Genomic DNA, 14917 nt, shown 5'->3' on the forward strand with positions numbered 1-14917 from the left:
ACAACCAGTTTATCTCACCTGCTGACGTTTCGGTGTCTGTCAGACATCTTCCTCAGAGCTTCTAACTGGAGTTTTGTTTCTCGCCGCTATATGTAACCGATGTAGGTGGCGCTTTTGCAGCGAGAACACTATCCCAAACGTGGCTCAGCTTGTACCCCCCTTCGTCTCGTCGAAACGTCAGCAGGTGGGATAAACTGGTTGTGTAAGAGAAGATTCTTATGTCCTATAATCTACCAACCTGATGAAATTATTTTCGGATCCTTTTTAGGGTTCGCAGAACCTTCCACCAGCCATAAGAAAGTCGAGTCAGAAGGAACAGAAGATTGCCCGGATGGTAGTGGTGATGATCACGTGTTTCCTGGTGTGCTGGCTGCCGTACGGAGCCATGGCGCTGGTGGTGAGTTTCGGCGGGGAGAGCCTGATCTCCCCCACCGCTGCAGTGGTTCCGTCTCTGCTCGCCAAGTCCAGCACCTGCTACAACCCGCTGGTCTACTTCGCCATGAACAACCAGGTAGGTTGCGAGAACGCTAGTTCACCTTTATCCGCGGGGTTGCCTATATCTGTACTGCCTCTAAATATTACTGAATTGTTTTATTGAGGCAAAAGTCAATCAGCGACTGGCACCTATATCTTAATAGCTAATGATAATATGGCGGGCATGCAAGCTAACGAAATTGTTGTTGTTGTTGTTGTTTTTAGCAAGAGGTGGTTTCTAAGTATTTTTGCATTGTAATAGGTTATGGCGCGATCAAATTTGGTACACTATAAACAAGTTTGCACTTTTTGGACGTTGTGTCATGTTCATAGACGATCGCATCGGTAATGAATACCAATGAGCTTGCCTTATTTGTGCAAAACAAATGTGTCTTTTCTGATTATCTGACAGCTCGTTTGTGGTGACGCCCACAATATTGGAAATGGGAGGGTAGTTAAGCAGAGTATGAACCGAACGGAGTTCCATGACACAAGTTCGAACCTGCGCAGGAGATCTAAAATGACCAAAACTAGAAGTTGATATGTAATGTGAAGACGCTATAAGACAATTTCAAGACAAGATTATACGCTAATAAGTAGATTAGCTTTGAGTACAGGAACTAATATTGTCTCGCAGGGTGGGAGGGCAGGGTTCCAAGTGCCAGAAAAGTTCGATGCGTAAGCTTTCTTTTCTGTTGAGAGTAGTATTGTACATTCTCTTCTCGCATATATACAGGCATACATTTAGGTGTGAAATTCTGTTCGTTTGCACTTTCCCATGCAGTTCCGCCGGTATTTCCAAGATCTTCTGTGCTGCGGCCGCAGACTGTTTGACGCCTCTGCCTCTGTGAACACGTGTAACACCTCGGCCATGCCCAGACATTCCCCAGTTTTCCAGAAACCCGACTCTGACCAGTACAATGGGATACAAAAGAGTAGAGAACCACAGATGAGAACAACGGGGCAAAACGCGCCATACCGACAGTGGATAGAGATGCAGACCATCGCCGTCGTCGTGAAGGCTGACGAAGTAAACAACAAATTTGGCGAGGTTAAAACGTAAAGAGACATTCTAGCATTGACACAAGCAATACATACATCGCCCAGGACTTACAGCGCCACCTTTCTGCTCACATGTTAACTACAGCTGCAAAAGTTGTGATGTAGTGGATACAGTAATTGCAATCGGGTAGAATTGCATATATTTGAAGATGTTCTGTGAATTCAAATAAATTCTCTGCAAAAACGGTATATATCTATATCTACAGTTTATATTTCGAAAGCAATAGAATCATGCCTCCTAACTCGACGGAAATGCAAGTTGTTACTTATAATTAGGATGCAACAGCGAACAACAAGGTTTAAATAAAGTTAATCATATACTGATATTCACGTCAAAATCATATTTTGTCAAATGTTATCATTGCTTTATGTTTTCAATTGAGATGCTAAAAGAGAAAATCAGTTTTATCATTATCAACATTAAATGCCTTTATGACCAAATGACGTCATTCACCGTTTCCAGTCATGTGAACATGTAGGTAGCATGAATATGAATATGAATGAATTTAATTACTTGCTCAACAATCGCACAAGGTACAATGTATGGCAACCAATAACAACTAATAGCTATGTAGACAATATGTCATAAGGAAATCACATCGGCACATTGTTATTCAAATCAAGACATTGGCCGAGACAGAACTGTCAGGGGCTTTGACCTTTGACATTGCGCATAGGTACCAGGAATGGTTACCGAGCTTACAGCAGTGAAGCAGTTGTCTACACGCTCGCACAATAGTTGACGTCTTTAGATTATTCATCCTCCTACGCAGGGACATCCAACAGCCAAACTGCCTGTCTGGATGTGCCCTGCTCTTCCAACCGTCACCCTTAGTTCCTGACCACCCTGCTTATAAATATTAATGAGGTTACCTTATACATGCAAGACAGCTTTTGAAAACGGAAAGCCTATTCTCTGATTGGCTGATAGCTGGGTTTTTTTGGGGGGGGGGGGCGTCCACAGGAACTAAGAGTGACAGTTGAAAATGCAGGGTACATCCAGACAGACAGTTTGGCTGTTGGATGTCCCTGCGTAGGAGGATGAGATTATTACGATTCAATAGTATGTTCGTATCGTATTATCGTCCTTTAAAATACTATATAGACCTTTAAAATATTCCTATCATATATATATATATATATATATATATATATATATATATATATATATATATATATATATATATATATATATATTATATGGTAGCCAAATAGAAGTTTGTAAGCAACTGGTTATGATTTTGGAACTGTCAGACGCTGTCTTACTTTTGGAAGCAGTCAGGCATTGTCTTGGCTTTTTCTTATTTATGTTTCCTTTCGGGATATCTTTAATTTGTCTTCACCTCCTTCACATATCATTTTTATAGTTATGATTCAAAAGCTGTAGTTCAGCATACCTCCTCAGTGTCACTGACGAGAAGTAGTGTCTTATATCCAAAACGTCTGACCGTTTCCATAATCATATCCAGTTGCTTGAATACTTGCTATTTGGCGTATGTTATTACCTGGATGTCTAACCGTCATCGACGTTGTCATGTGTAACGTCGTACAAAACCAATACTTTTTAATCGTCAGTTGAGATATCCGGACTTATACAGGTTCAACTATATTTTTTTTCGAGTTTCATTAAATGGATCAGTGAATCCGTACTTAATTTGGACGAGTCTCATAGTTCTTCTTTTGAGTGGCTGCCATTCGCATGGACAGATGATGCTGACTGAAGAAGGGAGTTCCAGAACCGAAGTCGGTCGGTCTTCAGGCCAACATCGCTGGATGACCTGACGGCCAGCTTGAGGTATGCTGGGTTTTCAGAGTTGTAAGGCGGCCACTTGGTCAGGTTGGATTGTAAGGACGGGCTGCCACTGGAGTCCGTTGGATCCCTACGCAAAAACAAAAAAGTCTCAAATGGCTCTCTGTCAAAATTTGGCGACAAAACAGAGCAACAACAAGACCATAGCATTTCCAGCCTGCCCTGGAATTTCCAGGGCAAAAGATTTTTTAACTGGACGTCTTACATGCTGCAGTACCAAGGTCGACCACCAGAGTGACGAAACTTGCAATTTTTGACCTTAGGTTTGTTTTCCCAAGACCCATCCAAATATACAACATAATCACAATCCACCAGGAGGCTCTTACGTTATGCTTACAATTATTTTTTTTTTTAAACTCGAACAGAAAAGCGCAAAAATGGAGGTAATGATCGACTTTACTTTTGTAATGACTGTATTGATAGCTATAGACTGCACGTAAACGCAAACTGGAATTTCTGGGACCTAATACACATGGCCCGGATCTGAATCTGTATCTATATAGCCGGTATAACCGCCCTTCGGCGTAACACACCAGCTTCACAGGCACGCGGTGCGGCAGCAGCTGGTTATATTACACTGAACGATCCGTCACACCTAACTTCTGCACATCTATCTGCAAGCGTTCTTTAAAACTATCCAGAGAAGATGCCCCTACTGTGCTTGACATGTCCGGGCAATGTCAAGAATTTTTCCTGCTGCCCGGTCCTTAATATTTCCGTATATTCCTGGAAATGTCAAGTTTCATGGGTGTACCAGGGACCAGAAATGGTTGGAAATTTTCGCTTTCGTGCTGTGATAGCTATTTCGGATGACATACCCCATCCTTGCAAAGTTAGCCCAGTATTCCATCATGTCGAGGCTAACTTTCCTGTCTTCCTCAGAGAACATTAGTGTCTGTCCCGGATGTGTCGGGCCGTCTTCTCCGAGAAACGGCAGGCCAGTGATGAAGTTTATATCGTCCCCGTGATCACAGCCGACCCAGTCGGGTTTGTAGGCGGTTGTGGCCGGCCTGTGCTGAACCTCATACAGATAGACAGGACTCCCTGCACCTGAAACAACAGACGATATGAAAAAAAATCATTCATTCATTCATTCCTGTCTCAAAGTCTGCAACAAAAACGGTCGACTATCATTGACTAGAAACAATTCGCCAATGATTGTTATGATCGACTGATGTTTTAATAAACTGAACGCATTTTAGACCAAAGTTGAAAACACAAAAATCGGACTTTTCGACTTTCAAACTCCAGTCTTTGACAAAGAAAGAGAAGTCAACTACTTCTGTAACGTCATGTTCTGCAGATAGATCACGTGACTCAAAATGACTTCAGAGATAGAACAAGTGACTCATAGTGATTTCATATTCAGAGACAGAGATCAAACAAGCGACTCACAATGATTACAGAGATAGAACAATGATTTCAATGATAGTTATGGAATAAGTGACTCAAAATGACTTCAGAGATAGAGCGGTGACTCAAAGATTTCAAAGGTGTAAGAATGACTTCAGAGATCATCATCATCATCGGTCGACGTGATCAAACATGTTCGCACATGTTTACACACGACGGGGTTATACCGCCCCTTACGGGGTGACATACCCTTTCGTATGGCTAATTACAAGACGGGGATGCGCCAGGTCTCCCGTCCGGGTGAATTATGTAATTCATCATGGCATGTGGCTGATACGAGACAGAGGTTCGCCAGGCCTCCATCCGGGTGATTTGAAGTGAATCACCAACTCCCGACAGAAGGATTTGCACCAACGCACACCGCACCATCGCACGTGTGGGGGTTCTTTAACGTGCATGGGGTATGGCTCTCCCCATACACGGGACCTCCATTTAACGTACTATCCGAGGGACGACTCATTTTTCACTTTGAGTAAAGTGAGGAAAGTCGTGTAAAGTGCCTTTCCGAAGGGCACAAGACCGGCAACACGGCAGGCGGATTCGAACCGGCGACCTCTCGGTCACGGGCCGAATACACTACCACCGTGCTACGCGGCCCCACTTCAGAGATAGAACAAGTGAATCTGGATGGTTTCAGTGGTAAAGCAGATGACTCAATATAACTTCATGAATTTTCAAGTTCACATTTTCGGTCTGATGCACTCACCGACATGAGCGTTAGCAACTTCCATCATAGGCACGTAAAACGTGTAATCCTCGCAGATCTGGCAAAGTCGGGTTTGTTCCGCCATTGGACTGTGTTGCTCCTCTGGGCTCTTGTATTCTTCCAGCACCTTGGCTACCACCTCGTCTATGTTCAACGCCTAATACGGTAATAATAGACACTAACAACTGAACTATTTATGAAAAGGATTTTAAGCCAAAAATGTGACACGTGTCTGCAAATACATAATGTTTACTTTCATATGGTCTAGTCTAATAGATTACTCCTATTCGCACTCAAACACATTCATATTTGTTATGTCCAGCCCCTCTAGCACTGCCCTGCTACTTGCTACATAATGTAACCTAAAACCACAAGGTGTCTGTTATATCTCTAGTAACCATGGTGACAGTCGTCTGGTCCAGGTCATTGACCTTATTTGCTTGGAGAAGAAGACAAAACGGAGCAAAAAATGATATGTTTCCCTTCTACGAAGGTAAACATAAAAAGTCACGTATTAAACGAAAGAATAGTAAGTCATGAAATGATATATCAATAGTTATGCCATATGTTACCTGGTTTCCTTTCGACAGCATATTCTTTATTATGGCCGTGCAGACTTCAGGTTGCATGCCGTCACCGAAGCCCGGGAACAACAGGCGCGGTAACAAGTAGCCGAACTCATGGTTGGTGAGGCCCAATACGCAGGGAACGGTAGTCAACTTTCCACTCTTGATCACGTTCTAAAACGCATTATGATAAGATAAGAACGCTGTGTAAGGAAGTCATAGCTTTCATCCTAGATATCAGCAACCCTAACCAACCTTTTAAAAGATAATTTACAATTTTCACCGCATCTAAAAACATTTAACCCTATTCAGACGGGGGGAAGGCTTTTGAGGTCCACGCCAACTTTTATGTCGTATAACGCCAGAACAGCTTATGCTAGAGCCACCAAATTTGGTGAGTTTTCCTAAAATATTGTTGTCAACAACTTCACGAAGTTTGACAAAATTTTAAGAAGTACGAAAGCAATTTCTAACAATTAGGACATGTTTTTTAATACATGTATGATATTATCTGGGAACCCCAAAACGGTTGGAAAGGTGAAAATATAAGAAAAATTACGTTCTTTATGAAATATGGGTGGTCAGGGTTGGAGATATGACTTAACGCTCTCACAGAGCATCATATGCCGAACAATAGATTCTTCAATTTGGTTGTTTCACATCTTTTTTTTTACTCTCGAATTGAGCTACAATATTAGCATCCGTTTGCAATATTACTTGTAATTTACGGCATACTTTTGCTTCATATGCAACTGGTTTGTACAATTTACAGTATGATAAAAAAAGCTTTTTCAGCCGAAAGTTGATGCGCGCGCGCGGATGTAGTCCATATGAACGAATTAACTTGGCATTCGTAGCATATACTGATTCCAATTACTTCATTTCAGACAAACCCGTATTTCAATAGAGGCTTTGACGCATTTGGATACTTTTAATGCATCAAAATGCATTCAAACTGATGGGCAAGAAGCCAATTGTATGAGAAAGGCTGACAAATTGCAGGACTGTAGCTCTATACTGATGTACATGTAAGTAGTGGTATCAGCGATACAGCCCAGATTCTATTGAAACACCGACTATAAACGATATTCAGTCAGAAATAGTCCTTTGCTTGGGCCGTACTGATTCGATTATATTGATGACATCCTCCAGAAACTAAAAAAAACTAATGCGAGCGCGCGAATAGAAAAAAGGTTTGGCAAAAAAGGTAGCAATACCTTCATTATGAAGTCTAAGTAGTCAGGAACAGTAAACAAATTACCAAATATGCAGAATATTGTGTACGGAACAATAGATTCATCATTTTGTTCTTTCACACCTTCTTCTTTGACATCGGCATTTACTTGGCACTCTACACTACATTAGTAACCGTTTGTCCATTTTTTTTCAACTTACAGCACATATTCCATCACCACGATTTACAGTTTGGTTAAAAACGTTTTAGTTAGAAACGGACATAAAACTGATGCACCCATATAGTTGAGTCAACATGGATTAGCGCACAAATTACCTTTGTCGAGTCCAACATGAATTCACCGTCCACGACTGGACTGAAAAGCGAAGATCCCCGGCCGCTCAGTCTTTGTTCTACCCGTGAAGCTGAATCCACGATGTCCTGAAATGGCTTCTCTCTCAGACAGGACATCATGGCCCCGATGTCCCGATCGTCACAGCCGACCTCCTCCGCCTGGACCGTGGCTGTAGCCAGAGGGCTGGCGGTTGTCGGTACGGTGAGAGCCGTTCCGCTTTGGGCAATGGCGCGGTGGAAGAGTCCAGAGCTCAAAGGAGAAAGGAGCTGTTTGAAAACAAGAAAGATAGGAAAGGTGTTCTTCTGCAAATAGTTCTGGGAGTTGACGAAAATTACTTGGAAACTTGGACAGCTGAATCTTAAAGATTGTACTAGAAATTATAGTATAGTCTCATTGGAAAAAACGGGCACTCCGGGCAGTTGACAGGCTGTTTGGACTTTCGGGCATGTCCACAACATATTCCTTTAAGAAATCCTGCGGCTACCTGGCTATTTTGGGGCAGAGCAGGGCCCCATGGATTTTTACTCGCAGTTACCTTCCAGTTCAAACACTAGGATGCCCCTCGGTGTTTTCGCGGGTAGGTGACAGCTAAATAAACAATACGTCTTCCCTTCCTATCTTTCATGGTGGTAACCTTACGGAATACAGCAGTCCACCGGGACAAATTTGTGGCTCCGGAGCCAGGCCGGGGCTACATACACCCCTACGGACAGTAGAAATACCGGGACCAGTTCATTTCTGGTACCGCATACATTTCTGTTTAAAGACTTTTAAAACGGTACATGCTGCTTTCTCTGCTTAGCACTCAGCATTCGGGAAAGAGTATGGAAGTTGAACACACACCACTACCAGTGGACTAGCCCCCTGCTGTAGTGTTTGCGTTGTGTGGCCCAGGGCTAAGGAAACAGAGATGGGTGCCGCCCTATGCGCCATCAGGCGCGGGAAGGATTTAACTTATTATGCATTTCTGTTACTGATATTCAACTTTAGATTAACGTTAGGTTACAAAATGTTAGTCCCGGTATGACTGCTAGATAAGTAAGTATTTTACCAGATGCGAAACACTGACACCTCCTCCTGATACCCCAAATATGGTCACTCGATCCGGATCGCCACCAAAGTCCCGGATATTGAGCTGGATCCACCGCAGGGCCTGGATCTGGAAGAATTGTAGTAAAAGGTGGATTGATTGATTGATCAATTGATATTTAGATATGTCAATGAATTGAGTATTGACATTAATCAAGATTTCAATACTCAATCAGATGTCTGAGCAAAAGTAGAACAAGGAACAGGAGATATCATAATTGAATGAAAACTCTAGTGTTTTTTTTGCAAATTTTTTCATTTCTTCGTTATTGTGAAGAGATAATTTTGTCTTTGCGGGACCAACTTTGGACGCGAACAAAGACAACCTTTCCATCCTACCAATTTTCTGCCTCAAGTCCTTCCACTCTAGAATTTAACACAGACGAAGACCAGGACAAACAAACAATGGTGATTCAGTCATTATTTTTCTGAAACACCTTTGGCTCTTTTACACTTCCTAGTACACATTTGCAGCAACAGGAATTGACATATTACCTACAATTCCCGTTGCTGCACGTGCGTACTCCTAAGTGTGAAAGAGTTCATCCATCTACCTCCCTTTTTACCAGGAGTGTCTGACCTGGTCCAGAAGTCCGTAGTTTCCGGGTGCGTTGTCGTCTCCCGTGCTGAGAAACCCGAGCGCTCCGAGCCGGTAGTTAACGGTGACGACAACCACGTCTTGGTGAGCGGCCAGTGCGGTAAAGTTGTACATGGACCCGGTGCCGGACACGAAGTTACCCCCGTGGATCCAAACCATCACCTGAAGGGCAAAAACGAAGGCTTCATGGACCGCGTAGCACATTGGTATTGTGTACGGCCCGTGACCGAGAGGTTGCGGGTTCGAATCCAGCTGCGTGTCACCGATCCTGTGTCCTTGGGAAAGGCACTTTACACGACTTTCCTCACTTTACTCAGGTGAAAATGAGTACCTAGCTTCGGCTAGGGCCGTCCCTCGGATAGGAGGTTAAATGAAGGTCCCGTGTCGTGGGAGAGCCATACCCCAGGCACGTTAAAGAACCCGCCACACGTGCGATGGTGCGGTGTGAGTGGTCCAAAACCTACAGTACCTTGGCCGCACCTGGGGCAATTACTGTCGTATTGAGGTCACCTGAGTGGCGCCGAATGGCAGCTCGCTCCAGACACTTGCGATTTAGCCCCGTCATTGTAAGCTCCTCGCAATTCAGCCCCCGGCTGCAAAGAGTGAGTAGTCGGCCCACCCAATATAACAATAACAATATAACAATATATAACAAAGCGCTAACCCAATTTCAATCTTCAAAATTCTCCTCCACCAGAAAAATCACATGGGTAATCTTTGAGGCCATAAAAAAGATGGCCGACCTGCTAAAACTTCCAGAAAATTCATTTTACGAAATAATTTGACCTTAGCATTATCTGGACGACAAAACGACAACTCAAATCCGTCCTTACGTCAACTATTCTGCTGAACTGAACAAATTTTGACCAAAGTTTAGACCCTTCCTCACATTTACTTCTATCCCCCAAAGTCTCCAGATTGGGTAAAACTTTTCAAGGCAACGCAGCAGAGATGTCTGGGTGATTGCTTCAAAATGTTTGAAGGCTTCGAGCTAAATTTATGAATATAATTCAGATGTCCAAAGACGCAGCTATAAGCTCATTCACCATTCCGACTACGCATGCGCAGCAACAGGAATTCTGGGTAACATGTCTAAGGTAAAGTCACTTGAGACAAAAAAAACTTCTGGACATTGTTATGCAAAACGGTCAATGCAAGACTGTTTACTAGTCAGGGGCGTTCACCTTTGACACGTTACCAAGAATTCATGTTGCAAATTGCTGCGCATACGTACTCGAAATAGCCAAATAGCTTATCCTATAGGCACGAAAAGAAACTTACGGGAAGAGCAGCGCTGGTATCCAAAGAGGGCGTTACAATATTCAACACAAGGCAGTCTTCGCTGATGGTTTCGTGTGGAAGGTCCAACGGAATGAATTTAGGAAAGGTCGCCTTGACAACCGCAAAGTCTTGCGGACAACTTGGACCAAACTCGTTGGCGTCCATGACACCTTCCCAGGGTTCAACTGGCTCAGGTGGGCGGAACCGCAGGTCACCGACAGGGGGCGCTGCAAACGGGATGCCCAGGAACGTGAAGACGGGTTTGTTTGATATGGCTGGAGCTGACCTTATAGTGCCTCGCACTTGTCCACTAGGAGTGGACACCACCGGTGTAGGACTACTAATGCCACCATACTGATCTGATGCTGAAACATAATGTTCACACAAATATAGAGACAATATATAGAGAGAAATAAAAGTTTGTTAACACTAAACGCACCAATGTATCTCAGGCTGTGGTCATGTGATGTTACGGTACGCTGCCATCCCTCTGAGCTTGTGCCTTTGGAAAGGGCACTTTGTACGGCTTTCCTTACTTCACTCAGGTGACAATGAGTACCTAGTTTCAGGTACTGGACGTCTCTCGGATCATGAGGACGTAAAATGGAGGTCCGCACCACAAAGAACGCAGCACACTTACTGAAATGACCAGGGGTCATTCCCAGTGTGAGTGGACCAAATCTCCGGGTTGACATTTTGAAAAGGTGATACGTCACCTGATACGTTGATGAAGGTTAGACATCCAGGTAATAAATAACGCCAAACAGCAGATACTCAAGCAACTGGATATGATTTGGAAACGGTTTCCAAAATCATATCCAGTTGCTTGACGTAACTGCTTTTTTTGACGTATTAAAGTCCCCTGTTATAGTAAATCTCACTAAATAGAAAATAGATAGTTAAAGATAATCTATTGCAGGGGTTATGAGCAGGACATGGTCAATTGATAACCCAAGAATAACGGTTGAACTCAGTCTTACCTGAAAGTACTTGAGTCACCAAAAGAAACAACACGGCCGTCCATCTATTCAGTCGACGTACAGGCATCCCCGTCTGGCACTCCTTGAGACTGGACATCATTCAGCTGCTTAAGGAAAGCAGAATCCATAAGTAAGTAGCTGTAATAAATACCGATATACTTCTTCAACCTTTATTCAACCTTGATACATCATGTTACTAGCAAGGCCACAGCAAGTAACTTTTATGGATGACATCAGCGCGCTAATTGATTTTCGCCTGATTTTGAAAAAAAAACAACGAAATAATAGTTTAAGTGGACCCAATGTGGTAGTCTTGACTGTAGTTTTCAACTTGTCTTGACTGTAGTTTTCAACTTGATATTGCATCGTCCTAAATGATACCAGTCTACCGTACTGGTTTCACTTCGTGCACCACTTGAATACACTATATATAATAAAAATACACTATATATAATAAAAGACATGTTGGTTGTGACACCATGTTTTGTATCTAAAATTGTTGATGGTGTCTATGTTGATCCATGTTTTTTATTGTTTTGTAACCTTGGAAAGGTTGGTAAAAATGGACTCCAGGAAGAATAGAGTTTACGAGAAAATTGTCTAATGGAGATCTCAATAAACAAACAAACAAACAAACAAACAGAATGCACGTGATGTTTACAGCTGGCGGTCTGGATGAATCTGCTTAAGTTCTACTTACGACTCAAGTCAACAGCGGGCGTTAAATTGTAAAGAAAAAAGGAAATTACAATTTTCAATATTTTCAGTCATGGTGTGCGCGAAAAATGTTTTGTTACGCTGACTTCATAATTGGATTATCATACAATATAGAAAAGTACGTATGAAGAAACAGCAAAACACACCAAAAGGTAATAAAAACATTCTTTCTACTCGAAATTCTGTCACGGTCGTCGCAGCGCAATCGCGAGATTTGCGCCCCCTTGTGAAATTGGACTGGAATACAAGAAATACGAACCGTGTATTGTTGTTACAGGTGCAACTACCGTGAACGTACAACAAGGGAAAAGCAAAACCATTTGTATAATAACATTTGTCAACCATTAGTTAGTTTATGGCTTTTGGCTTTAATGATTTCTTCAAGGTTAAAAACTTAAAATGACATATGTAACGTTGATGTCAAACCAGCTTTCGCAGCTTGGACGTCGGTATGGTTTTTATGCCACGCATCCTCCCCCCCCCCCCCCCCCCCCTCAACACACACCTACATGATCCTACTTCGAACACTGTGTACATGGTGGTACATTGTTTTTTCTGTACTGTATCAGTTTTTATAGGTAACGTTATATTTCAGCAAACACATGAAGACAATCTGTCTTCCATCTAAACCTTCTTCCCCCCACTCAGGTGTAAAATTGGTACCTGACTTCGGTAGAGGGGAGATAAAAGGTGGTGCAAGGAGAGGGTTTGGGCTCAGCCTTCCAATAGAGAGGCCTAGACTCAGTAGATTACCACCCACTGCCACTACTGATTCATAAAGCCTATGGGGCTACCTTTACCTTCTGTCTGTACTTTCTATGCAGCACTCTGAAAACAAGTTGCTAACATAAGTGCACATTGCCCTTGTCTTAAAGCAAATTTATAAAAAAATGAACATACCTACCTTGTGTATACACGAGTCGACCTTACCTCACATGACCCTGTGACCCTTGTTGCGACTCGCCCGACTACTTTGCACAATTGTTGGTATAGTGTGTCAGGTCATACGTAAACACACCTGAGAAACCTGTCGTGATACTAATCCTTTGTGTTTGCATGACACGGAGTAGGGGTGGGTACCGGTACAGAAAATTCAGGTCTAGGTCCGTTTCAGGTCCAGAGGATCAGGTCCAGGTCCGGACCTGAACCTGGACCTGATTCAGTACGAGAAAACATGCGGATGAACGATACTCAAAGCAGTGGTCCATTTCGCTACCAAGAAGTATGTTTTGTGGACTACACATGTATTTGACTCCCACTGGCGTTCTGAAATCGTGCAAGGCTAACTGCCTCTGTTTGATTGACTGTAAAACTTCGTAGAAATGAATATAAGCTGTACTATGCTCTCCTGTTACGGTATGCCGGTACCTTCCCCTAACACGGATTCAATCGTGTGTTGGCCTTTCAATATGGATGACGGGTACCCGGAAGTGGTATGACCTGCCTTGTGTCGGAATCCTGTGTTGTACATTATTACCTTAGGATAGATTCTAGTTTACACGTATCTAAATAGCTATAGCCCTCTTTACCTTCGCCAAGAAGGTCAGTTTGTTTTTGGTAGCGAAATTAATGAAAGTTTGTAAACTATGATATGACTATTCAAACACGTGACATAATTTTTTAATGTAACGGATAATGATAGCAACATTGATAGTAACAAAATATGAAAATGAAGACCTAATTTGCATGATTTTAACGATCGATACTATAATTCCATTTAGGTAAATGTGGCCTCATAAGTGAGGTGAAATCACAAGAATGTCAACCTGAGGCCGCATTTGGAATTTCAACTTGAGGCATTTGGAAGTGACATGTGAAGGTGAATATTGTTGTTTATAAATTAGATAAATGAGGATACATTTGCATATTAAAAATAGCCTTATTTGCATGACGATAAAGCTATTATTTCAGGCTCCCTCTCTCCCTCCCTCTCTACATATCATAATAAACTATTGTAAATGCATTTAAGTTCGCGGGGATTTAATTTCGGGGTAGCGGTAAAAGGGACTTTTCGCGGTGGTTTTAAGTTCGCGGTATCACCATGCACTGTAGTCTCTTACTGCCAGGGAAAAATGTTCACGGTGGTTTTGAATTCGCGGTAAAGTGGCCACCGCGGAAACCGCGAACATTTATGCATTTACAAGTACATCAAAACGACCACCCCGTCAAAATACCCTTGACACAAATCTGTATCCGAACCTTCAGCCAATCGAACTTGACACGTATATGGAAGAAAAAGAAGAAGACCGCGGAGTCTACAAATGGAGTGATGAAGAGCATGGCGGTATGACATCGCCGAACTCTTGTTTGAACCGAAAACTTGCTTGAGTCTGAACATGGTCAGCTGTCACAAGAAACAATCTTCGTGGACCAAGGCCACCCCAGTAAACTTGGGAAACCCATTAAGTTGTTCACTAGGGCTGGGTATCGGTACAGCGTAACCGGTACAAAACCGGTTTTTCTTGTTGGACCGGTCCAGAAAAACCGGACCTGAAAAAATTTGGTGGACCGGATGTTGGACCGATTAGAAAATTAACAGATTATTCTATCAGGCATTCACAAGTTTTGGCGCTTGCAGGTGGAAGAAAATAAGAAGAGTGAAGTAGAATAGGGTTTATAGTAATTTCTACCAAGTTTTAGAGCCAATCGTACAGGTGCAGTTAACGTTGTAGGATTTTGAAACGCAAGTGTA

At 42.7% G+C, this 14917-nt stretch overlaps 2 protein-coding genes across 2 annotated transcripts in view; one reads left to right on the top strand and one right to left on the bottom strand.

The window, feature by feature from the left end:
• Window positions 1–1839, top strand: part of LOC118430173 (pinopsin-like) — a 51967-nt gene extending 50128 nt beyond the window's left edge. The window contains exons 4-5 of the mRNA XM_035840885.1: window positions 269–511; window positions 1259–1839. Of these exons, the coding sequence (XP_035696778.1) occupies window positions 269–511; window positions 1259–1537 (522 nt within the window). The 3' untranslated portion in view covers window positions 1538–1839. The remainder of the gene's footprint in view (window positions 1–268; window positions 512–1258) is intronic.
• An 888-nt stretch (window positions 1840–2727) lies between these two features.
• LOC118419176 (carboxylesterase 5A-like) lies at window positions 2728–11636 on the bottom strand. The gene is made up of 9 exons (XM_035825548.1): window positions 11570–11636; window positions 10529–10893; window positions 9230–9409; window positions 8612–8719; window positions 7542–7826; window positions 6038–6205; window positions 5466–5622; window positions 4165–4396; window positions 2728–3416 (listed from the first exon to the last, which is right to left on the bottom strand). Exons 1-9 carry the CDS (start codon window positions 11634–11636, stop codon window positions 3203–3205), a joined length of 1776 nt encoding a protein of 591 aa, XP_035681441.1. The 3' UTR covers window positions 2728–3202.
• Window positions 11637–14917: the final 3281 nt, after the last annotated feature.

The sequence above is a fragment of the Branchiostoma floridae genome, chromosome 1 (genome assembly GCF_000003815.2).
Source record: "Branchiostoma floridae strain S238N-H82 chromosome 1, Bfl_VNyyK, whole genome shotgun sequence".
Classification (NCBI taxonomy): Eukaryota; Metazoa; Chordata; class Leptocardii; order Amphioxiformes; family Branchiostomatidae; genus Branchiostoma; species Branchiostoma floridae.